Source organism: Palaemon carinicauda, chromosome 27, assembly GCF_036898095.1.
Source record: "Palaemon carinicauda isolate YSFRI2023 chromosome 27, ASM3689809v2, whole genome shotgun sequence".
NCBI classification, from domain to species: domain Eukaryota; kingdom Metazoa; phylum Arthropoda; class Malacostraca; order Decapoda; family Palaemonidae; genus Palaemon; species Palaemon carinicauda.
Genome location: NC_090751.1, coordinates 24,556,565 through 24,583,766, shown reverse-complemented (window position 1 = coordinate 24,583,766; position 27,202 = coordinate 24,556,565). Strand labels below are relative to the sequence as shown.

Below are 27,202 nucleotides of genomic sequence, written 5' to 3'. Positions count from 1 at the left end.
CCTTAACATCCAAGACCTAAGCGGAAATTGAAAGTGTTGCGAGCGCGCAAGCACACTCCCCTGCACGCAGGCACGCGACCACATACATATATATATATATATATATATATATATATATATATATATATATATATATATATATATATATATATATCTACAATGCCAAGGAAGAAATGCCACTTGAAGATGATAGCTAGGGCTGAGAAAGCGAGAGAAATTAAGAGAAGGAAACGGGAAGGGAGAAGTGAGTCAGCCATTCCAACACCACCAGCTGATTTTCCAGTACCGTCCACAAGCCTTGTGCCCCCCAAGGTCTTTAGAATTAGAATACAAGGTCTACCCATCAGCGACCCAAAATTTGTCGTCGTCTGCGCAGACCACCCATGCGGGGATTAATGACGTCACGCTGTACCATGCTCGGATTTACCTGCCTTTGTTTTCCAGAAATTCCAGTACCTACAGTTAGTTTACAAGGAAGCTGGTGTTACTATTCAGTGTGAAGTTCTTCCGCATCCCAATTAACTATTTGTTGAGTCCCATTTGCCCAGTTCTTTAATTAATTACTATTGGTTAAAATGCCTCGTTACTGTGCTGTGTATGGGTGTTCTTCTAATAAAGTTAAAAGAGATGAAGGAGTAACTCTTCACAGCTTTCCCAAGCACGTGGAAATTAGGAAGCTGTGGATAAATTCATGTAAAAGGAAGGACCGTTTCAACCCTGATAATGCAATCCTGTGTAGTTTACATTTTGAACCTGATGCATTTAAAAGAAACCTGAAATATGAATTGCTTGGAGAGTCAATGCCAAAAAACCAACGACGATTAAAGGAAGGATCAATTCCAACATTATCATTACCTCTATCACAAAGTAAGGTTCATAAGTGAAATACATTGTTGGTAAACGATATGTATTAGATTATAGATATGAAAACTAACAAAATATCGGTACTTTTTTGATAAACGCATAAACACTCGATCCAATTACTCATTTTGACAAATATACGGCAATGCAGTTACATATCTTTAGTTTTGAAGTGGAGTAGATATTGTAAATGATAAAAGTGATTGCTACTTTTGTTATGTATCAGTATCAAAGAAGCAAGTGGACAAGATATTGTTTCACAATGAAGCCTTATTCATAATGAATTATTTCAACCATGGGTCAGTGATTGAGTTAGTTAATTTCAGAATAATGCTAATTTTTAGCATCACGTCGCTATTTGTACTGAACAATCTCTATTGACATTCATCTAATTTTGTTTTTCATACTTGGACAGATAGACTAGGTTTGGTTTCATTAAAGTAAGAATAATCATGGTGATTTCTTCACATCATTAAAGGAGTTTCTTGTGGACTTCATACGTAATCTGGATTTGGTTAAAGAAAATAGCGTCTAAAATAAACATTGGGAAAAAGCAAGTCATATTTTTATAGATTTTTCTAAATGTGGTTTTTAGTAAATAATTATTAAAAAAAAATTTCATGTATGCATGCACGTTGTTTATTTTTATATTTACTGACTGGATATAAAGAATTTTAATAATTTTTTCTTTCCTGATATGCGTCTTTTTATACCATTTTTTTTTCCAAACCTTCTCACAAGAAGTATTTTATCATGAAATCTAGTCATCAAAATATCTTGAAATATTATATTTTCTGAAATAGTAACGTTATTCTTAGATGGATAAGAAAGAATTCTGAACTTTTGCGAAATAAGTTCTGACTGGAAGCTGTTCTTTCACCGGCCAGTGGTGCTTACTGATGTTACAGAATTTACCCCCCTTTAACGTTTACCCCTCTAATCCCTACTCACCCCCCAATTTACCTGCGCGTGGGTTGACCAACAACCCCATCCTCCAATACTACTGCTCCTACACAGACTTCCCCACCCCACCTCACCAGTGCTATGCGAGAAGTTGATATTCCAACAACAGAAAAAGATGTCCCCAATATTGAAAATCTGTTCTTGAAAAGAAGCATCAAATAGATATTGCTGATATAGCCTGTCCTGGGTGCTTTGAAAAAAATATAAAGGCTGTTATTGCGAATAGACATATAGACACTGGAGTAAGACACTTTTGTTCGGAATGTAAGTACATGAATTATCCATCAGTGATGAATGAATGGATTCATGCCATGACTGCAGTTCTCGTGTTTGTTTTTGTTATTCACTGTTCATGAGCGTGTGTAGTTTTTTATGCTTGAGTAGTCAGTTGTCGTGTGTACATACGTTATGCAAATCATGTGAAGGATATGGCGGAGATAAAGGCACAAGAAGCTCTAGAAAAATGGAAAAGGGCAACTGTTGATTATTAAAAAACTAACCATTCTGAATGTTTGGGAGAAGATGGGATAGTAAATATAGATGTGTCAACCTCAAATCAGTCAATCAATCAATCTATAGATGTATAATATTAATTTTTGGTGCTGTTATCGTTGTAGGGAATGATATATATATATATATATATATATATATATATATATATATATATATATATATATATATATATATATATATATACATATACATAAACACACAGTCAGCACAGGTTGTGATGTCCACATTAATTTAGGACATTGCAAACTGCTCAAATATTCGCCAGCTAAAAGTCCAGTTTGTATGGCAAGAACGGGTTAATGACTAATTGGCAACTTTCCTCCTTTCCCCCTCACTCTCAAACCAGATAGAAAATCCAGAGTTGCCAATTTAGAATTTTGTCGCTAGATCTAGAGAATTTGAATGTCATCTAGCGACATTTATTGGCCATTAGCTACCAGGAGCAAATCTAGAGATTTCCTTTAAAATCTAGCGACAAATCTGGAGAATTCTGGTAATTTTGAACTACTTACGAAATTTTGCGTTATTATTATTACTCAAAGAAAAAAAATAAAAGTGGAAAGTGCCTAAATTAAGACCTTCTATATTCCCAAAATAAACACGAATACAAGAGTACACAAGTGTGATGTCACCCCCCCCCCCCTACCATAGAAGTGCAAGTCCCCTAGCACGGTAGCGATCTCGTAGAGCACACGTTCAATATTGCTTCTAAATATTTTCGTATGAATTCGTACCAATGCCCAGCCTACCTACTAACTACTAATACTCAGTATCACGTAGTCACGACTCACGTTCGGAACTTGAAGATTAATAGTGTTTTTATAACAGCCGCTGTGTAAGATTATCTGTTAGTGATATAATCAACTTATTCTTAGAAGATTTTGATAAACATAGGAGCTCTTGCATGACACGGCATACACAAAATGCGTAAATATTTCACACACACACACACACATATATATATATATATATATATATATATATATATATATATATATATATATATATATATATATATATATATATATATATATATATATATATATATATATATAGGGGAGAGAGTGAGTATATCTCTTAACATATTTGTGTCCAGATTGAATCTCGGCAACTATTAGTTACAGTGACAGTAATTATTGATCAATTATTAAAAATCTTATTTTTTTATTATGAAAAGAATAGCATTACTTGTTTGAAATTTCTTGTATCAAGTATTGAATTTCTTGAATAATTTATTTTATAAATTTATTTCCTTTTTATTAATAATGATTATTAATTTTCCTTTCATTATTCCTAAATAAGCAAAATTTATTTCCTCTTTTCATTACAACAAGTTCAAATATTTATACTACTGGTATGTTAAAATATCAATAAAAATGTGACAATATCTGCTAAGTCATTGCCCTTTTTACAGTATTCTATTTTTAGCTACTTTCTTTAGAGAAATTCCATATGACTTTAGCTACTTTCTAGCTACTTTTGCAAGCCTATCTAGCGACATTTGAAAATTTGAGTTGGCAACCCTGTTGGACCAGGACCTCAGTTGCTGGGAAGCATTCGTTAGGAGAACGTTTGCGACAGTTATGCTAAGAGTCCCCCTCAATTAATCTTCGTTTTTTTCGGCCATTAACTCTAGCAGTTTGGGATGAAGATGTCTAGGCCTCGAACTGATCATGATGACATTGTCAGGGTGATCGAGTGTCACCGATTAGGCATGAAAACCAAGGATATTGTAAATCAAACCGGAGTAAAGGAGAAGCAAGTTAGAAGGTTGGTAGCACGCTTCTTGGCAGATGGTAGCCTCCCGTTTCCCCGACATGGAGGGGGGGCTAGGAAGAAGACTTCGCCTTTTATCATTCGGTTTCTTAAGGAAAATGTTGAAATGAACCCCCGTGTTACTGCTAAACAATTGAAGGAACAAAATAGCGAAGTTCTTGCTGACATATCAGTGCGAACGATACAAAAATGTTTGTCGGAGGATTTGAAATACAAGAAGGGCCCTGCTCGTAAGACCCCTTTCCTCACTAAACGCCACAGAGAAAATAGACTAAGATTTTGTAAGCAGCTTAGCCAATGGCCTGAGCAGGAACTCAGAAAAATCCTCTTCACAGATGAATCCACCTTTTACGTTTCTAATGCGACTGGCAAAAACGTTTGGCGTCGACCGGGATCTGATCCCTTGGACCCCAAATTCTTCACTCCTACCACCAAATTTCCTGCCTATTTGATGGTTTGGGGGGGTGTGGGATATGGTGGGGTTACTGAGCTTGTGTTTCTACCCCCCAAGCAGACTATGAACAAGGAGAGGTATCTCGAACTGCTTCGTTTGCATCTGGAGGATTCGTTTCACCGCACCGATACATCAATCTTTCAGCAGGATGGGGCTCCTGCTCATACAGCTAAGGATGTTGCCCGTTATTTCAGGGAAAATAACATTAGTTTTATTGAAAAATGGCCTGGTAACTCCACTGATATGTCTCCAATCGAGAACTTGTGGGCAATTCTCAAGGCTCGTATCCGGAATGAAGACACTTCCACTCTTGCTAAGCTAGAGGCAGTGCTACGGGCCGCTTGGGGTAAAATCTCGAAGGAGCTGTGCGAGAAGCTCATCAACTCCTTCCCCAAACGCCTTGCAGACGTCATCCAAATGAAGGGTAACTTGTATGTGCGCATAAAACCGTTTTAACAACAAAATAATTTTATTTTTTTTATTTTTCCTATGTATAAAAGAACACTTAACTCTATATGAAATTATTTCAACATTCTAAAAGATGAAAAGGTATCTTTTCCAAGAACCTCCATCGTATAGAATTAGTAAGAAATATCAATTTTATTTCAGATAAATGCCATGAAAATTTACCCAATTTCTCTATAGCAATTTCATTTCAATTGAAGATATCTGATACAGTATAATTATGTTATGTTTTGCCTTCCAGTGTTTTGCTTGAAGGTACTCTCAGGCATACTATTCTATTTGTTTCCTTATTTCATTTCCTCACCTGGCTATTTTCCTAATTGGAGCCCTAGGGCTTATAGAATTCTGATTTTCCAACTAGGGGTTATCTTTGCAATTAATAATAAAGACGACCGTGAAAGGCTGACAGCTATTTTGTATTTGTGAATAGTTGACATTTTTAGATGTATTAAAATACTACGTCATACCGCACAAAATTATAATTGGTGGTATTAGTATTGCTATTTTCATGCCAACCATGTACTGTAATCGCTCTTAAATTTGTTAAAGTCTATGTGGAAATTTAATACTGTAACTTGAGTCACCACAGTCATATGGATACCATTATTTCTATATTTCTTAATCATTATTTTGAAATCCAATCTATGCCAACACATAACGACACACACACACTCTTGTTACCCTACACAGGTGGTGGATCCAGATCCCGGACGAGTAAGAGAAAACGTACACCTGCCAAGGCCAATGACGATTTGCAGGAGGGAGGTGTGGAGGAAAAGGAAGATGTGGAGAAGGAAGTTAATGTGAAGAAACTGAAGGTGGAAGAGGAACGTCCTGTAGAAAAGGAAGAAGAAATAGAAGCAAAGGAAGAAGAAATAGAAGAAATGTCGGTAAGTTTATGAGAAACTTTCCAATGAAATATTACAATCGATTTTCAAGGGATAGTTAACATTGTTTTCTTTATATTGTTAAGTATGTTTTATTTTAATTCCATAACCTATTCAGAATACGTTGAGGTTTATAAAGCCTACTGTTTCCCAATGGTGAATTTTCACAGTTATTCCATTTTCTAGCCACTGCGCATTTATCAATTCCTAACTATTGTCTACCTAGCTGACTATCTTTTTCTGTTTTTCGCGGTGTGTCAACCATCAGTAATCAACCCGTCTGGCATTTGAAATAGAAACTGCACTTGGATTCTTGGCTCTCTTACTTTAAGGGAAAACCAAAAGTTGGTACAATCTTGTGGTGTCCGCCATCTCAACAACAGAAACAGTTCAAACTTGAATTGGGAGATGTGGTTCAAGACTTAGATTTGACCTTGTGACTGTGTAACAGTACAAATATTCAGATGCCTTATGTCAGATTCAATGAAGCCACATTATCCACCCATTCGGGCAGTTCTGACTTTTGTGAGTAATACAGTACATGATTGTATAACGTCAGCTACAATCTAAACCTTATTGTGAGTAGTTACATTTTGTTTGCTCTTTGTTATACATGCCAAAGTCTTGTACTAACGTACTCCAAAATTTATCAAGACTGCAAATCATTCTATTAAATTTCCTTTCATTTGTGAGAATTGAGAGACAAGACCAATCTCAACCAAATTATATAACCGATAATGATGATTTGGTTACTATACTGATGACGGATAATTCTAGAAATAGATTTCGTTTGTCCTAAGATTTTCCACTGACATTTGTGCTGAAAACTTCAGTATCTGAGGCTTTTCATGATAAACTCCAGATCAATGAATCTCTCGCCATGTCACAGTGGCCAGCTGGAACTTTAGTAACTAAAGTAGTTACTGTAAAGTGTAAACTCGCTGAAGCTGACTAAATTGAAGCTAAAATCATTTGTAATTAATGACTTGACAGTCGTTCAACTTTGAAAGTTGCATAAGTTGGGGATCCGAAAAAAAGATACTTTGCAACAGTGGTCAGTCACAAGCAGGGTTTAAACTTGAGCATGGGACCATTACCTTAAATGCTGCTGCTTTTTACCTTAGATTACCTTAAAACTGTTCCAATTTCCTTGAATTTGAAGTTAGTAAAACTAGAATTACCTTGAAACCATACAAATTGCCTTAAACTAAGGTAATTACCTCAAAACTTTAAACCCTGGACTGACTCGCAAGCCGCACTGAGAAGCTTTTCCCCAACCTTTCCCTTTTATTCTGTAATCGTACCGATAAATAGAACGTGTTCGACATACACTACAATCGCAAAAGGTTTAAATTCCGCTCATGAATGGTTGAGGTAAAGGAGTTGGGCAATGCCCCAGAGACTGACCTCTTCACCCAACAAGGATCAGGGAGGGCCAAGCTATGGCTGCTGAAGACACAATAGGTAGACCTATACGCCCCTTCCAATAATGGTGAGATTGCAGACACTATAAGAAATTATCGAGTTTGAGCAGGTCTCGATCTTTAGTCTAGGTGAACGCCATACTGGGACGTTTAAAGTATCCAAGTTTTTTTTTTTTATACATATATTAAGTTGGGTCTCGAATCCTAGTCTGACAGAACCCCAGTCAGAGACGTTTCCAATAGGCTACCACTTCCCATTAGTTGTTGGAAGGCAGGCAAGGATTTACGAATTATTAATTTTCAGCTTTCTTATCTAAAAGTGATGCTCTGAAATAAAATGTGAAATGGTTTTACGTTCCTTAAGAAATGATGAAATTGCCATAAACCCAGAAAGCAACAGCTCAAGTGAGAGAGAAAAAAAGATATTGAAATTATAGTGTCACCAGCAATGAACTTGATAATGAGAGGCTTCCCTTAGGGAAAGAAACTCTTGCAGTTAACGAAGCTGATAATGCTGATAATTAGTCAAGGGAGAGGACAATTTTAGACATCATTTCGCTTAATGGATCAGTTTTAGAAAACTTATAAGTGCGGGTATTCTTCAGCAGCAAAATAGTTCTCGGCTTGCCTGCTTACACTGTTTATACACTTTATGGGCTACTAAGGATAATCTTGTGTATCTGTGTATATGATATACACGTGTATAGATATACTGTATATCGTATATTCGTAATTGTAGTCCGTATTTATAGTCTTTTCTATTGTATATATCAAAACATTTGTACTACTTAAAAGTGAATATAGGTAATTATTCCATTTTTATTATTAACAGGATTCTAATTTCACCTCTCCTCCCTTGCCCCTTTCCCTCCCTTCCCTTCCCTTCCCTTCCCTTTTCCTTCCCTTCCCTTCCCTTCCCTTTTCCTTCCCTTCCCTTCCCTTCCCTTCCCTTCCCTTCCCCTCTCCCCTACGGGAACAAACATTCCCAGTCGCCTGCAGGTGAAATGCAATTTTATAATTACAACAAACTATTTTTATATAGTTTTTTATAGTTTTTCCCTTGCATGCTTCATTTTCATAACTTATCTTTTCCATTGATCTATTTATAAGATATTGGTACAAATACTTCATGAGACGCTGTCATCTCCTTCAATATACTAAAAAACAAATTCGGATTTAAAAGGTATCCTATGTTCAAGGAAAAATGGAGCTTGAAGACGATATATAGAGACCTTTGTGATTATATAATTATTTCGTAAAGATATTGATTGACGACAGTATTTACAAGACTATGAATATTAATCAAGTGAAGGAAAGTTTTAAAATGTTATTATAGTAAATAGTTTATTGTGATCGTGTATAAATCATTATTTATATAGTATTTCAAAGTTGGCGATTTGAACCGATTAGTCCTTTCCCAGAAGCACTTGACGTAAATACCAACAATACTTAGAACTTAAATTAGGACCCCGAAAGATATTACTTGATACAGCATAATAAGATTTTCCTATCAAAGTGCTCTTCGATGAACAGCAATATTTTTCTTTATAATGTTTTTGCATTTCCATTAAACATTACATCATAAAAGGGATGTAAGATTTTAGAATTTACTGGATAACTGGTGGGACCTTGCACTCATTGGTGTTATCAACAATTTGATAATCCTTTTTTAATTCCTAGATCAGTTCGTAGGATACCCTCCTCTTCCACCAAAACCGTCATCTGCAATGCAAGCACAATTTTCTACTGGAAACGTTATGCTGTGTTTTGGACAAGCGGTATCTACAGTATCATCGACTTTTCGATTCCCAATATTTTTCAAAAACTTATACTATTGCATTCAAGCGTTGTATCTGAAATTAAATTAAGATTCTTTTTTGCCAAAGCAGGACTCGTAGTTTAGTAAGGAAAACTAACGTTCAGCACCATACCAACCACATTATCATGAATGGTGTTTGTGCAAATGTAAGTGATGCATGAGCCTTTTTGCTGTAATCACCGGTCCTAAGTTTCTATCCAAGCTAGATTTATTCAGCTCTTGATATTTCCTTTTCCAGGACTCATCGGACATGATTCCCTTTCAAGAAATAAAGATTGAAGAAGAAGATCCACTTGATGCACCATACCCGTTAGACGACGAAGTTAACATCTCTGAAGCGCCTGACGTAGCTTTGACCAGCGGAATTTTGTTCAAACGGGAAGAACCCCTACCTTGGATGGACAAAACTGACAAGGTATTTCTGCTTGCCTAGATTTTAAAGCCGCTACAGTGTGTGCTTGCAGCTCCATTCTTAGTTTTATTTATTTTTATAGCTATGTATCCTTTTGCTTTCAAGAGTCTCTTGTCTGTTTAACTATGTGCTAGTATGTAGGCTTAACAGACTTCAGTGCCAGGCCCTTTGATAACAGACAAAACCTGATAAGTATCTTGAATATTCTGTACATTCCCCTGCAAACAGCAATTCTGTGTAATTTATAGCTTAAGCTAACTTGTATAGCTCTTTACACTTGTCATTCAATTCGAGATATTTATATACAAAATGCATCTTCTCCAAAAGGTAGAATGACCAAAAAAAAAAAAATGTCTGATTACAAAGTCATTGAGGTTTTACAGGCTAAGGGCGATAGTATTTTGCATGCAAGACATTTCAAATAATTCTTTAACAAAACACTAAAGATAAATATAGTGACATTCCATTTTTCCATTGGCAATCATAGATTTAAGCTTAATCTCATCCATATTACAGGACCAACCTAACTGTGCTAGAGGCGTAGTAATCTCTAAAATTAGTATACTCTAAGGAACACTATATTTACCCTGAATAAATTTCATTCATTTTTATATAGTCTTGAAATAACTTTATATTATCTGTTTTACCACAGGACAAAAGCAGTATTGCTGTCGCAGAGGAGGATTCTTCCAAGAAAGAAAATAAACCAGGACAGTCTAAAACACCAAAGACTGGGTCAAAGAGTAAAAAGGCAGACTCTAAAGAGAAGAATTCTGAGGATCTTGAAGAAACCCACAAGAATCTAAGGAAATCAAAGGTCGTCGGTAAACAAGAGAAGTCGCCATCCGATAAGCAACAGAAGTCTCCATCTAATAAGCAACAGAAGTCGCCATCCAATAAGCAACAGGAACCACCAGCTGCAGCGGAGGTGACAAGGAAAAGATGTCGTAAGATTTTAAGGGAAGACTCACAGTCAGAGTTATCAGAACTTTCTCTGCAATTGACCAAAGATATATATGATGTGTTTGGTATGCATGTCGCAAAGACCCTTCGTGATATCAATGACATAAAAGTATTTAATCGAGTAAAGATTAAAATCAATGAAATACTCCTCGATGCCTTGGCTGGTTACTATTCAAATCCAGGGTTTGAGAGAGAGACTTCTGAAGGAAAACCAATTCTTTCACAAGATCATGAAATCAGTAATAACACTGACTCTTCAAATCAGGATCTTGAAAAAAGGACCGATATGAAGAAATCCTCATCAGCAAATAATGATACCCATAAGACAACATTGCCATTATCAGATACAGACCAAACACAAGCAGTGTCTGTAGATCACTCTAGTAGTGTTTCTCAACATTCTAGAATGCCTATTCAAATTATAAATCCACCAATATTATTACCTGTTAACTCTTCCAATTTGAAACCATCTCAATCCAAAACTGAGAATACTTGTCAAGACTCGAGAACTCTTCAGACTACTCCATTTGTACATCAGCCAGGAACTATACTTGTAAATTTTACATTTCCTCTTATGGCTCAGTCAAGTGTTGTGGATAACTCAAGAACTCTTCCGACTACTCAATCCATACAACAACCTGGAACAATACCTGGGAATTCTTCATTTCCGACAGTAACTCAGTCAAGTGATTTGAATGACTCAAGAACTCTTGAGGCTAAGTCTATATATCAACCAGGAACAATACTTGTGAATTCTTCATGTCCGGATACGACTCGGGCAAGTGTTTTGGATCCTGATGACAATAGTTCTCACCATTCCACAATTACTGAGACTTTTCATGGTACAGATATACTTGGAGGGGATCCAAACATTACTACGACCGGGCCTGTAGATTCCTCTAGCAGCAGATCTCAGCATTGTGTACTTACGAAGACTGAGGCAAGGGGCATAGATGCAGCTCAGACCAGCACAATACATCCACATGGCAGCATTTCTCAGCATTCTGGAAGCCCTGTGACTGGCCATGATAAAACCCACCATCCTCAAGTACCTGGAAAGAAAATTAAAAAAGAAACTGATCTAAATCCTCTACAATCCTAGCAATATACTGTACTCTCAATTGCTGGAATCGCTGACAAAGAGAAGTGATGACTCAGAATTTTGTGATATCAAATAAATGCCATATTGATGGGGTGTTTTATTCATTTAAACCCTTGAACTAATATACTGTATTTTATCTTCTCATATACCATTATAACTGACAGAGATGACAAAATGGGCTGATAAAAGAAAAAAAGAAAGCATTAATTCTAAATTAGAAAACGTTGAAATACTTGGAATGTATAGTGTTACAAATAATGAAGGCATGCTATAGTTGCAGCTGAAATTACAACTGTCAGGTAAGTAGAGTTTTGTACTGTAGTTATTAGAAATATTACAAATATCAGTAAATGGGGTTTGGGAGGCTTCTAGGTCTAGATGGTATGTCACCAGCATCCCATGCCTGGTCCCTTCCTTTGCTTGGGTAGCAATTGGGGTTAGATGGTGATCCCCCATGGTGAGATGTCCTGAGATACATCTGTGTATATATATATATATATATATATATATATATATATATATATATATATATATATATATATATATATATATATATATATATATATATGAGTGTGTGTGTGTGTGTATGTACATTGTATTTTCTCTTCATGTATATTACCATTTTCCTATTGAATTCAAGTATTTTTTATTTTTAATAAAGTTTTCCTTAATTTGTTTTTAATCATATTTTCTTGTTTATTGTGTACATCAAAGACTAACATAATCCTGTGTGAAACAGCTTAAATTGGATTAAAATTAATATTTGATCATGATTGAACTTCAGTCCACCGATTCAACTACCGGATTAAGACGGCTCAAATAAAATTAATAAAATGTTGAAAGTTGAGCCTTAGCGTTAACTGCATACCTATGATTATAGTACTATGTATAGTCTGGGAAGATCTGAATACAAAGGATTGTTAGAATATGAAAAATATTATGCAACATGCACCGAGAACTAACAACGGTGGTACGAGAGATTAATATCTCAGGAATAAGGAATTTAATAGAGGTTTTACTTTACTGTATGCATGTACGCATGTGTGTACTATATAGTTTATTATATATATATATATATATATATATATATATATATATATATATATATATATATATATATATATATATATATATATATATATGTACATCAATTTGTATATGTAAGTAAATGTGTATATATACAGACATTTTCCCTGTGGTAGGGGTGTAAGAATACTACCACCGTATGTCCTGCGTGTCGTAGGAAGCGACTAAAAGGACAGCTGCAGCCTTGCTTTTTAGCAAAAGGCTAGGCCCACTGCCAATAACTGTGGAGACTGCTACCTTGCAGTTAGACTATTAAGTCAAAGTTTAGGTCCACTCTCAATGCTTGTGGTTGATGATTGTGGCATGCGATCGTCAAAGGCCTCTTGTCAAATTATAAATCTCGCCTTAAGCTAGGCAACCGACCCCTTGATATAGGGATAACGGTGGAAAAGAAGAAATGTATATGATACATATTGCAAATGAAGCAGGGGAAGAATGAGAAGGATTTGGTTTGGAGAGACAAGCTCGGAAAATTTGCTGGTATATAGATTGACGATAGGACCACAAACATACGGCAGTGGAAGGACATCTGAGGCTATTGTCCTGCAGTGAACTATCAACGGCTGAATTTTATACACAGTATATATTGTATATATAGCTGAGGAAATAATTTCTTTTACAAATACGATTTTACCTGTTTTAAAAAAATAAAATCGTTACTTAATGGATTTTACTCTTATCAGCTTTGTAGACTTCTTCAAATAATTTGCATATTTACTAACGGCCTACCATAGGCCAAACATGGTTACAGTCGAGTATTTCTCTGGTTAACCCATCACACCTTGAGGTTAGTTGTAGGCCTCGTCAAATGTGTGGTAGCTTTCTTATCTACAAGATAAGGAGGCATTAGAATAGGACGTGCACATTCTCTTGAGGACCCATTTTTTCTCTGTTGTCCTACGCAGTTTGTTGTGTGTTTAGATAAGCTCTAATGTTGTGCAATTATGGCGAGAAGCACCCTCAAGTATCCCATATTCAAGGAGGTTTTTCAGAAAGCTAACTAAAAGTCTTGACAAATTCTACCCCCCCCCCCCCCCCCCCCGTGTGTGTGACGCCGAGTTGCACACGTTGATTGTATGTACCCTTACACACGGGCCTTTTTTTTCTATAAGCGTGGGGATCCTAGAATAGTTAGTTAGTGTTTAAAAGCCAATCATGAATTGCAGAGGCAAGGGACAGTGACATTGCCCTAGAAACTGACCATATAAACGTATGATCAACGCCCATGCCCCCTATCCACCCAACCGTGGGCGAGGCAATGGCTGCTGATGATTCAGCAGGTGTACCTATAGTCTCCCCCATCCTTAGCTTACAAGGATGGTGAGGTTGCAGATACTAAGCAGTTTTAGCGGGATTCGAACCCCAGTTTGGCGAGCTCCAGTCTGGGACGCTTCTAATAGGCCTTATTCTTTTCTAACTGCACAATATCTAATTCCTTTTGTGAATAAAATGGTGGTCATTGGATAGATAATAGAACAACCTCAAATTTCTACCCTAGGAAAACAGAAATGGAATCAATTACACCGCAAATCTTGCAGTATTATATAAAGCAAATTTGCTTCCACTGTTCTTGTCGGTAGGTTACTTGGTGTCCCGACCTATTCTTAGGTATTTAAAGGACGCCGTGTTGACTTAGTCAGTGCTATAAAACTTTCGTCAACTGTATTGTAGCTGTTTGGCTGCCCATCTCGAAAGTGTCTAAAATTCTTAGATCATCATCTACACCCATTGAAGCAAAGGGTCTCGGTTAGATTTAGTCAGTCGTCTCTATCTTGAGCTTTTAATTCAATACTTCCCCACTCATCATCTCTCACTGCGCGCTTCATAGTCCTCAGCCATGTAGGCCTGGGTCTTCCAACTCCTCTAGTGCCTTGTGGAGCCCAGCTGAATGTTTGGTTAACTAATTTCTCTTGGGGAGTGCGAAGAGTATGCTCAAACCATCTCCATTCTTAGATATTTAAGACTATTTCCTTATGAAGTGAGAGTAAATGTGATTTTGTGAGCTGCAGTTGTATACAAATGTTAAATATACATAATCTTGTTTTATTAGAGAAGAACCTAATAATGTTAAGAGCAGTTTTCACCATTTTGAGGATATGTTAATTTTTCGAAATAATTTATAATGAAGGAACTGCTGCAAAAATATTTTTTGAAAATGTAATTAATTAGAAACATTAAACCGTATGAACATGTCAGTTCTAATTACTTCAAATTAAAGTATCATGCAATGCAAATGCCAGAAGAGAAAGGCTAATGCTTTGTTCGTATGAATAATGCAGGAATAAGTATCAGTGGCGGGTTACATGAAGATGAATAATAAAAGGAATAATACTGCAACTCCATTCAGGTACGAATTATTCAAATACTGAATTATGATATATTAGATGACTATATTGCACACTTAACAAGCCTTAGGTCACGTCTACTAATCCTTTACATTCTCCTTCCACCCCACCAGGTCTGGACGCGATGTGGACAAGCAAGCTGTCAGCAGTCGCTCCCGTCCTGTTCCATCCACGGTGATTATGAACTCGAGAGTGCTACAACTACTTTACAGAAACTGAAGGGGAGAGCGCTAGATATAGTAAATGGACTTAAAGATGTCCGAGAAGAAACTCGTTAAGGTTAAGGAGTCCAAATTAATGTGATGTTTGAATAAAGACAACGAAGAATGATGTTTTCCAGAAGAGATGAATCGTGAAATACTTTTCATCAAGAGATTTCATTTTCTGCAAATCCTAATTGGTGATTATACTAAAATAATAGAATATTATTTTTGTAAACCAAATGAGGCGTGGATATGATATTCGAAAATTATAGTATTGAGGATATTTTCCTTTGGAAGATATCAACTCATGGTTATGCTAAACGAGATTCCCAGGGGAAATCCAAGTTTTTGACAATAGCAACTAAACATAGGATTAGAAACAAAGATTTTCCCCTCTAATGAATAAGCATAAGAGAAGATTTCGGAAAGGAGGGGGAGGATTGTTTGATTTGTACAACCTCCACCCCCGCCTTCTCATCCCACCCAAATTAAGGAAGGAATGGAGATGGCAGATAACGGAAGCTAAGGTGCCCCTTTAAATTCAAGAACGTTGATAACGGAAGCTAAGGCGCCCCTTTAAATGCAAGAATACTAATAACGAGAGCTAAGTTGGCCCCATTGAATTCAAGAACATTGATAATGGGAGCTAAGACAGCCGCTTAAGTTCAAGAACACTAATAACGAGAGCGAAGTTGTCCCTTTGAATTCAAGAACATTAACAATGGGAGCTAAGGCACCCCCTTAAAGTCAAGAGCACTAATAAATCAGGCTAAGGCACCCACTTGAATTCAAGAACTTGATAACTTTGAATTCAAGAACACTAATAACCGGAGCTAAGGCGCCCCATTAGATTCAAAAACACTAATAATGGGAGCGAAGTCGCCCCCTTGAATTCAAGAACATTGATAACGTGAGCTAAGGCGCCCCCTTAAATTCAAGAACACTAATAACCGGAGCCAAGGCGTCCCATTAGATTCAAAAACACTAATAACGTGAGCGAAGTCGCCCCCATGAATTCAAGAACATTGATAACGGGAGCTAAGACGGTCCCTTAAATTCAAGAACCTTGATAATGGGTACTAAGGCACCCCTTAAATTCAAGAACATTGATAACGGGAGTTAAGGCGCCCCCCTTAAATTCAAGAAAATTGATAACGGAAACTACTGACGGGAGGTAAATTGTCCCCTTAATTCAAGAACATTGATAATGGGAGCTAAGACGCCCCCTTAAATTCAAGGAAATTGATAAGGGAAGCTAATGCACCCCCTTTAATTCAAGATTACTGATAATGACCTACGCCCCCCACTTAAATTCAAGAACATTGATGACGGGAGGTAAGTTGCCCCCTTAATTCAAGAACATTGATAATGGGATCTAAGACGCCCTCTTAAATTCAAGGAAACTGATAAGGGAAGCTAATGCGCCCTCTTAAATTAAAAAAACACTGATAATGAGCTACGCCACCCACTTAAATTTCAAAAACATTGATAATGGGAGGTAAGGCGCTCCCTTAAATTCAAGAACAATCATAATGGGAGTTGAGGCACTCTTGAAATCAAGAACATTGATAATGGGAGCTGATGCGTCCCATTAAATTCAAGAACGTTGATAATGGGACCTAGGGAGCTCCCTTAAATTCAAGAACATTGGTTATATGGTTACCACAATCGAAAAGATTTTGTATTCCTGGAAAATGAATAACAAATAGTATAACTGATATTCTAATTAGATAATGTTTGTCTCGTGTTTTGTAATTAATAATTATGAACGCGACGTCCACAAGCAAAACAAAATTACAAAGGCAAATATGGGTTATGAAGCACTTCACAGATTAGGTTGCATGTCTGTTAGAATGACACATCCATAGATCAATTTAAGAAAAAAAAAAAAGGGAGAGAGAGTGGAGTGGAGTTTGAGTACAGCTGCACTGCGCAAGTGCAGTGTCATGGCTCTTCTCCGCAATAATCCTTTAATGCCTCGTATTTGCAACGTTTCCTGCAGAGTCACTTACGTCCTCTAACCCCCTCCCCCCTTTCCCCTTCAATACCAACGTCCCACCCACGGCTAAACCTCCCCCCCCCCCCTCTGGTCTCTCCTCCCTTACCCAGTATGTCATTTCTATTTGATTTCTCACCTGTTCGGAGAAGCCCCTTTCGTTGAATGGATGTAGGTAAGTATTCGTTCTTTCTTTCTTATTTTTTTTCTAAGGCATTGCGTGGCATGACGGCCAATCTACTTTATTGGTCGTAAGAAGGGAGAGGAAATTATTACTACTAGCCAAGCTACAACCCTTATTGTGAAAGGAGGATGCTATAAGCACAAGAGCTCCAACAGGGAGAAGTAGCCCAGTGAGGCAGGGAAATAAACAAACTAAATGAGAAGTAATAAATAATTAGCGTAAGATATTTTAAGATCATTAACAACGTTAAAATAGATCTGTCAATATATAAAATATAGAAGAGACATCGGCCTGTATAACATATTCGCTACAACTTTTAAACTTTTGACTTTCCGCCGATTAAACTACCTAAATAGGAAGATCATTCCACATTCTGATCACAGAGGAACTAAGACTCCTAGAATCTGTAGTATTGAGGCTTATTATGAAGACATAACTCTTAAGATTAATTGCATACCTAGTATTACCTGCAGATTGGTACTGTCTGGAAAGGTCGGAATGCAAAGAATTATCAGAATTATGAAAAATCTTGTAGAACACGAACAAGGAAGTGACATCGACGGTACCAGATATTTATTTATATCTAAGTCAAGAATAAGAAATTTAATTTACAGCAAGTTCTTGCCCAACAAATAAAGACGAGATTCAGGTATTGAAGATCAGATAGATATGAAAGATTTGAAATAATTCTTCAGAGTAGATTGATCACCGAAATTCCTAAGACTCAATCAGCCATTTTTTGTGCAATTAAAGAAGGAACGATCAGATGTGTTTCTCAAGCGAATTTCCTATCAAGAATCACACCCAAAATGTTAAGTGGTATGAGAGTCAAAGAAACTATCAATGCGGAGATCCTGTATGTTGAGCCAGTGTCCTCGACCTACTTGCAATTATATCATACTTTTGAGTTTTGTTAGGGTTCGACTTCATGGCCCATAATTTTATACCAGATACTAATTTTAGGTAGAAATAAATGATAGGATTTAGCAACACCAGTTTTGGAAGCTGAATTGATGCAGAGAGAGTAGCATCATCTGCATATGCAACTAGCTTGTTTTCTAGCCCAAAACCAGTGTTAGAGTTCTCTAAGGAAACTTTATTCTTTTTTTTTAATTGCCATCTATTGAAGCTAAATAACTCCAATGTTATTTTATACATGGGTTAGACGTGTGTAACCGTGTGCATGTAAATTGACCAGGACCTAAGGAATAGGGAGATTTATAGGGGAACGATAAAAGACTAGCTTTTGGAGACCCATGTTGGACGCGTATCCATGTAGGTATCTTGGAAGAACAAGGAGTGGATCAGACAGAACTGGCGATTGAGGGGTGATAGAGAAAGAGATGAGAGAGGAACAAAGGAGGGTGAACGCTAAGGAAAGGGAATAATGATAAGGGAATTGTTAAATGGGAGGACTGGAGGGAGGGAGAGAGATTCTTTGTTCTCTATCATCATCCTTTGTCAGGGAAACTGATAGATTATTCTCTCTCTCTCTCTCTCTCTCTCTCTCTCTCTCTCTCTCTCTCTCTCTCTCTCTCTCTCTCTTTCTATGGTAATTCATACTGATGAACATTTCTTGAATATTAAAGGTCTTATCTTCCTCTAAATTTACATTGTCTTGACTCTCAGTAGTGATTTAAACTACTATGATCGACAAAATATATTTTATTGTAAATACAATAACTGAAAGAAAATATCTGTATCCTTATATAGAAAGATCTATTGTCATAGTTTTCGTTTATCTGATAAGTGAATACAAACTCTATTAACAAAATAACCCCCCCCCCTCTCTCTCTCTCTCTCTCTCGACTGTACATCCCCATTAAAGTAATAAAGTCACCTGTTTTTACTTCATGCCTCATGACATTCCCCTTAAAACGACTTAATTTTTCCGTACCCTCTTATTCTCGTCAAATCTTTTCACACAGTCACACCCTCAGTCACTCCTTGGATGCTCACCAGTCCCCACACTCCGTAGGGGTTTACAGTAGTACTATCGACACTCCTTTCGTCTAATTTTCATGGCAAAGTGAACCGGGCATTTTCTCCTTAGTCCTAGTTCCGTATGGTCAAAATTCTGTCTATCCAGTCAGCAAACAACACGTTCAACCATATCCCACTTTTTCACGGTTCATTCACACCCCCACTAAGCTCATCCCTAGCCAGTAAATTCGACGTCCACTCCCTTCCCACGTAAACTTCTAAATTCCCACTCCCACTGTTGTTTCCCTCTATCCCCTCTCATTGTACTCGCCTCAGAGTTTTCATTTTCCTAACAAACAACTCTGTGTTACAACCATCCACTTCCAACAACTCTAATCCAATCCTACAATAGTCTCAGCTTCCTCCACGAAGTGTACATCCACATATTTTCCTATTATTACTGTACCCACCCTCTCCACGATGCATCTTTTCCCACCCCATTAATCTCAATCCCACAATACTCACCCACTTCTCTATTTTCCCTGGTTCTCTTCAATATGCTTCTCTTCGCTATCCTAAATTTCACGTCCATTTTCCCCACATCCAATGATTCTCCTCCACGGCATCGCAATATGCTTCCTTTTGACCAAAACATTCATCCCATTCCTACGGTCACAACCGTCGTTTTCCTCACTCCTACAATCCCTAATTTCCTCACCAAATGTTTGTTGACCTCCTTTTCTCCAACTCCTTTATCCTCACGGGTTCCCCATGGACCAGGGGCCCTCCCTACTCCCACAACTGTCACTCCACATCCCCCGACACCTCGCATTTTAGTCTATTAATACTTATTGATGTTATTCTTTAGACATTAGTTGGCTGGTATTAGATTGTCAGGACAATAACTGGCACAGACTCTTGCTGCAAAAATAGATATCCGAAACGGGTTCTAGTTGCCTGGTGTGGACCTTTGAAAGCAATACTTTTAGGTTCCATAAAATTAATATAAATCCCTTTCTAATACGGCTCGACCAATCGTAATGGTGAAGGTAAACCTTATTATGAGTCTAGACTCGCCCTGATTTAACAGCCTTGTCCAAAAGTAATAATTGGCATTTTCATATGAAAAGTCCACACACTAATTTTGCTGCTCTGCTATGACAGAATGCTTGCAAATTTCAAGGCAGGTTCAATCGTTCCAATATTTTCTGGCAATTGCTGAAAAAAAAAAATCTACTTGTCAGATAATTGTTGATAAGGGTAAGCCTAAATGTTTACTAGATTTTTAGAACTATTCTAAAAAAAAAAAAAAATGTAGATAGTATATGCTACTGACGAGAATCGATCATAACAATTCTGAACCCGCCAAGTAAACACAAGGATGTATATTGCGAAGATGAAAATGCTTTCAAATTTAAAAAAAACATGTATTCTAAATGCTATAAATCTAAGAATTTTAACAAGATTTTACTGAAACTTTCTTTCTTCATCAGATATAAATTAGACTTGATTTTTCCGTCAGATTTGAATATAAGAAACTTAGTTTCTCGTTTGGTTTCGGAAGATGGCAGTCTTTTCACTAGATTCCAGTTCTCGGGCATTAAAAATACGAGTTAAGTGAACTAACAGGTGTCCGGGGGAGAGAAATGTCAATACTTTCGAGAAATGTGCAACAAGAATCCGGTGGTGATTGCCGAATAGCCTCCCTGGGGGCAGCTCCTGCCATAGGGCCGATAAAGAAAAATTGGACGGTCTAATAATGCTCACACGGCAATGGAACTGTTCACGTTGGACGGACGGTGTGGGTTGGACAAATGGACGGATACATCCTAAGCACAGGTTAGGTAGGCTATTATTGTGTCCTTGTGATTAACTATTGTATGCAGGTATGCATTTCTTTATAATTACTATTTTTTTTATTTGTTACTTAATTATCCACCATTAATGAATATCTTACTATATTATTTTTGGCCATCCCTCTTTGCTTTTGTACACAAGGCTGGTTTGAAGTAAAAATGACTATGATAATAGTAATTATGTGGCAGTAAAACATTAGCTCGATTTCAAACGAAATGATTAGGATAATAGTGGAAGTATAACACCAGCTCGATTTCAAAGGGAGAGAGAGAGAGGTTATTAGTTCTCTTGATTGGGCACTGCAGTGTTCTATTTCTCTTACTGTTGTTTTTCTTAAGATTTTATAGTTTATATATGGAAGATCTATTTTAATGTTGTTTTAGAAATTTTCTACATTAATTGTTCATTACTTGTGTATTCATTTCATTGTTCCCTTTCCTCACTGAGCTATTTTTCCCTATTGGAGTCTGGGCTTATATCATCCTGCTTTTCCAACTATGCTTGTAGCGTAACTAGTGCTAATAATAATAATAATTAATTCGTTGACTGAAAATTGTACACTGAATCCTTGTTTACGTGTGATCAGGGCCCCCAAAAAAATGTACCGCCCTACCAAATTCTGACGCTGTGGTAGAACCCGTCAGCAGTGTGGGTTGGGCCTTCCTCTGTAAACATTAGACTAGTTTTTTTAGGCCTTGTTTTGAGAATACTTATAACAATTCACCCATAATTTATTCTTTAATAAATTCACCTGTATTCTGTGAAGCAGTCTCGCTATGGGGATCAGACATACGAGTTTAAACTCGTATGTTTGATCTTAAGAATTGCCTTATTTAGTTATCTATGCAATATACTGCAAAGGCTATTTTCCTGGCTCTATTTATCAAGAAACGATTTGCTGTATTCATACTTAAATAATTTATTTCGTCAAAATATTGCAACAATCGCGTTAGTTGACGTGTTTTTGCATCGCTTAAAATTGGGCAATTTCTTTAGACGTGTTTTTCTTATCAAAACATTATATTTTTTGTTTATGTCAAAACGAAAACTCCCAAGAATATTGTGACGGAAAAGGCCTGATAACGGGAGAAAGTTGAAGAGAAAAATGCGCAGTAAACAACACGGCGCGGCGTTGCCACGTCTGTGGCCCATTATATCTGATCCAAGGGCTCAGTCTCGGTCGTAGATTTGGCATAGTGTGTAGGTCATTGTGGCCGTTGAACGTACATGTGTACGTGTACATAAATGCACACACGTACGCGCTCCTGTTCATGTTTTCCTTTTTCTATTGTGACACTTTTTGTAATTGAACACTTGCAGTTGTAATGAGAGTTATAGAGATCTATAAATTCCGAATATAAACGTTGCTCTGTGAAACACTCACTTGAATGACTGCTATCCCCCCATCCGCCTCATGTCCCCCGGCCCTCAACCCCTCCCTAGTCTCCACTACCTCCTTATCCTTCCCCCCATCTACTCCCCATTCCCTCCACTACTTCCACGTCCATCCATCCACCCAACCACCATTTCCATCCACCACAATTCTTCCCTTTGGGAAGTTTAGTGACCCCTGGCCTGGGTTGGGATGTGGGTACCCTCCCCCACCACTGGAGTTTCTCGTCATGTGCAAGTGTACATGATGATGCACATTTCCGTTTTTCTTCAGTGTCAACGATAATGATCTCTCTCTCTCTCTCTCTCTCTCTCTCTCTCTCTCTCTCTCTCTCTCTCTCTCTGAAGCACCATTTAACACGTACGCGTTGGAAAATTTCATTATTCGACATAAATGATGAACAGGATGAAGTCGAATGTTCGTGTACGTTTTAGTGAGTCTAAAATTCCTCAGTTATTTTAGTTCGCGTAGCCTTGAAAGGTCCAAAAGCTCAGGAATTATAGAATAGTGGTTACATTGTTTAAAGTACTATCCGATTCGGGGATTTGTTCTGCGGGAATTTTTTACTCTCTCTCTCTCTCTCTCTCTCTCTCTCTCTCTCTCTCTCTCTCTCTCTCTCTCTCTCTCTCTCTCAAAGTAAAACCTAGACAACCCTTTGTTCATGAAACCTCGAACATTGAGAGTTGTAAGCAATGAAGTTAATACTTGGGTGAGTGACCTCTAATGAAATAAAATTCTAAGAAAATTACAACTGAATCTAGGAATCTATTATCCAAGAAGCCAATACAGGCCAACCAACATTGATACGAACGAACATTTTCATTAAATTCTAGTAAACGAGTGAATGGTTAACAACTATAGTTATTTATATTGTTCATACATTTTTAATTAAGATAAGGGTCAATGCCTATGGTTTGAGGTGAATTAGTTTATTCATACACCATTCCTGCTATTTGAAGTATATTCATTCTGTTTCTGTAATAATAATAAAATACCAATCCACATTTCGCTTATTTGAATATTCTGTGACTAGGTCGAGAATCTACAGAAACTTTAAAGAGAAAAAATATATAACCCGCAAATGATCGAGAGATTGGAGGATTAGAAATACACCAATTTGTTGTTTTGTTTACATAGTGTGTTTTATTATTATTATTATATAATTATTATTATTATTATTTTTATGGCATGGAGAGATTAAGTTGGTTCAACCTTTTTACTAAGTGGACGTGATATGCTAACATATTTTAACGACCAGCTCTCTCTCTCTCTCTCTCTCTCTCTCTCTCTCTCTCTCTCTCTCTCTCTCTCTCTCTCTCTCTCTCCAGCATAACAACAGCAATGTTGTATACATGTTGCTGTAATTGCTTCGAAATGTTAATTATGTTACAATGAAAAGAAATGAATAAATTCATGAGCGTTCCCAGGAATTTCTGTAACGAAGGTATGAACAGCATTTATGGGCTGCTGATCAACACTTACAAGGTGGTGCAGGTATACATGTAGGTTTTATTATTATTATTATTATTTGCTAAGCTACAACCCTAGTAGGAAAAGCAGAAAGCTGTAAGTCCAGGGGCCCCAACGGGGAAAATAGCCCAGTGAGGAAAGGAAAAAGTAGATATTTTAAGAACAGCAACATTTAGATATCTTTATTGTTATATCACTGTTTACTATATTTTCTTTACATTTCCATAATGTCATATATATATATATATATATATATATATATATATATATATATATATATATATATATATATATATATATGTGTGTGTGTGTGTGTGTGTGTGTGTGTGTGTGTGTGTGTTTGACTGTGTATGTGAGCGTACATCATTATTACTGGATTTATGTATAATATTACTACATACCATCACATAGCCCAAATTTTACCTATTCATTATTGATTAATTGCTCTCTCTCTCTCTCTCTCTCTCTCTCTCTCTCTCTCTCTCTCTCTCTCCCAACTTCAAATTCCTAAAGGACAATATTTTTGTAAACCGAATTGAACAAGAAAGGCAATTTTAATGCTATACGACTACAGAAATTAATCATTATCGTTGCTGTTTTTAAATTCTTGATGTTATTGTCCCTAAAGAGCTAATAAAAAGAAGTTTTTATGCCGTCTAAAGACGACAAAGAAAGGAAGAGGTGGGGGAAAGAAAAAGAGGAAGAAGAGAAAAAAACTCTTACCCCCTGGCAAAAGAAAAAAGAGAAAATCCAGTTTTAGCCTTAAACTTGATAGGATCGAAAGGGAGAGACAGACTGACAGACAGAGAGAAGGGGAAGGGAAGAGGAGAGACTAAAATTGATTAAGTTCTCAGCCAGTAAATACGTTTTGCTGAAAAATAATACATGGAGTGAAACGAAAATTAAAAATGATTCAAGTGAATACAATCCTCAAGTAAAAGATGAAATAAAGACATGAAAAAAAATATTATTACGGCGAACGTGGCGTGTAATTCCCGTAGACATTTTTTTCACCGAAGTTCTTCTATTTAGGCACGATCTGTCAAAAATCGAATGTTCTACCAAGAGAGAAAAAAAGATAGGTTATTTGTTTATTTCAAGTATATTGGGTTTTCCTCCAATTGCACCTCAACACTGAATTGTCTCCTAGGCCCCAGCGCCGTGTCTTATGGTAAGACAGGAATAGTTATGTCTTTATCCCGTGTGGATTTTGCATCGCATCCTTCCCGTCTTCCTTTCTTAGATTTTCCTGTCTTAATTCATAGAATATTTACGTATATAATGTAAATTGATGAAATGTAATTGTATTATTATAATAAAACAAAAAAACAAATAATGTAATTTGAACGTTATCTCTTGTAGCAAACTAAAAAAAAAATCCCCTCAACCAACTTGGAATATTTGGTTGTATGGCCACAGGATAATGACGCTATTCCTTTTATTACTCCCTGCTTTTTTATCTGCATTAATCCTGTTCCCTATATCACACCAGATCACTCGATTAAATACAAAACGTCATATCTACCTCTATTCATTTCATGACCTTCCAAGGCCAGGGAAAATAGCCCAGTGAGGAAAGGAACCAAGGACAAATAGAATATTTTAGAAACAGTAACATTAAAATAAATATTTCCTATATAAACTTTAAAGACTATAAAAAAAGCAAGAGGAGGAGAAACAAGACAGAAAAGCGTGGCCGAGTGCACCCTCAGGCAGTGAAAGACCATGGTACAGAGGCTATGGCACTACCCATGACCAAAGAACAATGGTTTGATTTTGGAGTGTCCTCCTTTAAGAGCTGCTTACCCTAGCTAAAGAGTTCATTTTACCCCTACCAAGAGGAAAGTAGCCATTGAACAATAACAGTGCAGTAGTTAACCCATTGAGAGAAAAGAAATTGTTTAGTTATCTTAATGTTGTCAGGTGTATGAGGGCAGAGGAGAATATGCAAAGAATAGGCCAGACTATTCGGTGTATGTGAAGGCAACGGAAAATGAACCGTAACCAGAGAGCAGGATCTAGTGTAGTCCTCTGGCCAGTAATAGGACCCCATAATTCCCTAGCGGTAGTATCCTAACGGGTGGCTGGTGCCCTGGCCAACCTACTACCTAGATCTTTAGTCCTAACTGGACTGGCGTTATTAATGTTCTTTAGTTATCACGGTGACTGTAACAGTAGACCCACCTGGCTACCTTACCCTTCTCGAACTGGGCTAAACAGGTCTTGGATAGACTAAGAATACCCTACTACTGATTTTCTTCATCAGAAGCTACATAGAGAGTTTTTGTTCAATCATCCTGATATCAGTAGCCAAACAGAATTTCTGATACAACCAAATATCCCAGAATGACAAAATACGTTAATGATTTTTATGCATATAGTCGGTTGACATGTCTTCTTTTCGCCTTTAAATCATACCCTTTTCTTAAATAGTGATAATTATTCGTGTTAATTTAATTACTAATCTCAATATTGACCTAATCTGAACTCTCACAATGAAAGTTTTTTTTTTTTTCACGTGCAGGTTATACACAATACTGACACTATATATGCGTTTTATAATATGCGTTCAAATGTTACTTCGTAATGCTATCCGTATGTTCTAAACTCATTTGTTTAATAACTAGAACGACAAAGCATCCGAGTAAATCATGTATCAGTTCATGAAAACGGTTTTAAAAGTCACAAGGTCCTAGCCACGTTCTATAGAATACATAGGCCTTGGTCCTTGCTACAGACTGGCCACATAGAGTATACATGTGAACAGTGCCTACCCAAGCCAAGACCAGGGAGGCCAAGACAATGATGGGCAGACGTATACCCACCCCCCACCCCCCCCCCCCCATCTGCTCTAGCTCTCCAGAACAGTGAGTTTGTAGACTCAATTCCAACTAATTGAAATCACATCATGTACATTAAATTGCACCATAACCGGACTATGTCCCCTAATTTCAATAAATCTTTCCTAGGTGAAATTCCACCATTGCTGGTGAAGAAATGCTTAAACCGGATGTAAATTAATGTTAATAGATCGAATATTATTAAACACGAGTATAGAAACAACAAGGAATAATAAAACAAATGTGCCTAAACGATGAGACTAGTT

General features: G+C 37.0%; 2 protein-coding genes across 7 annotated transcripts in view; both read left to right on the top strand.

Annotated features, from left to right (window-relative positions):
- Positions 1-11,727, top strand: part of LOC137620609 (hepatoma-derived growth factor-related protein 2-like) — a 369,983-nt gene extending 358,256 nt beyond the window's left edge. For 5 of the 6 annotated variants that reach the window (XM_068350887.1, XM_068350892.1, XM_068350888.1 and 2 more), the window contains 3 exons: positions 5,723-5,922; positions 9,401-9,577; positions 10,227-11,727. In XM_068350887.1, the coding sequence (XP_068206988.1) occupies positions 5,723-5,922; positions 9,401-9,577; positions 10,227-11,639 (1,790 nt within the window). In that variant the 3' untranslated portion in view covers positions 11,640-11,727. Of the gene's footprint in view, positions 1-3,973; positions 4,992-5,722; positions 5,923-9,400; positions 9,578-10,226 lie in introns of those variants that run through there. The other variant, XM_068350891.1, reaches the window with a different exon arrangement.
- Positions 11,728-21,083: 9,356 nt separating this feature from the next.
- Smr (Smrter) overlaps positions 21,084-27,202 on the top strand; it is a 149,405-nt gene continuing 143,286 nt past the window's right edge. The window contains exon 1 of the mRNA XM_068350875.1: positions 21,084-21,215. Coding sequence (XP_068206976.1) covers positions 21,136-21,215 — 80 coding nt within the window. The 5' untranslated portion in view covers positions 21,084-21,135. The remainder of the gene's footprint in view (positions 21,216-27,202) is intronic.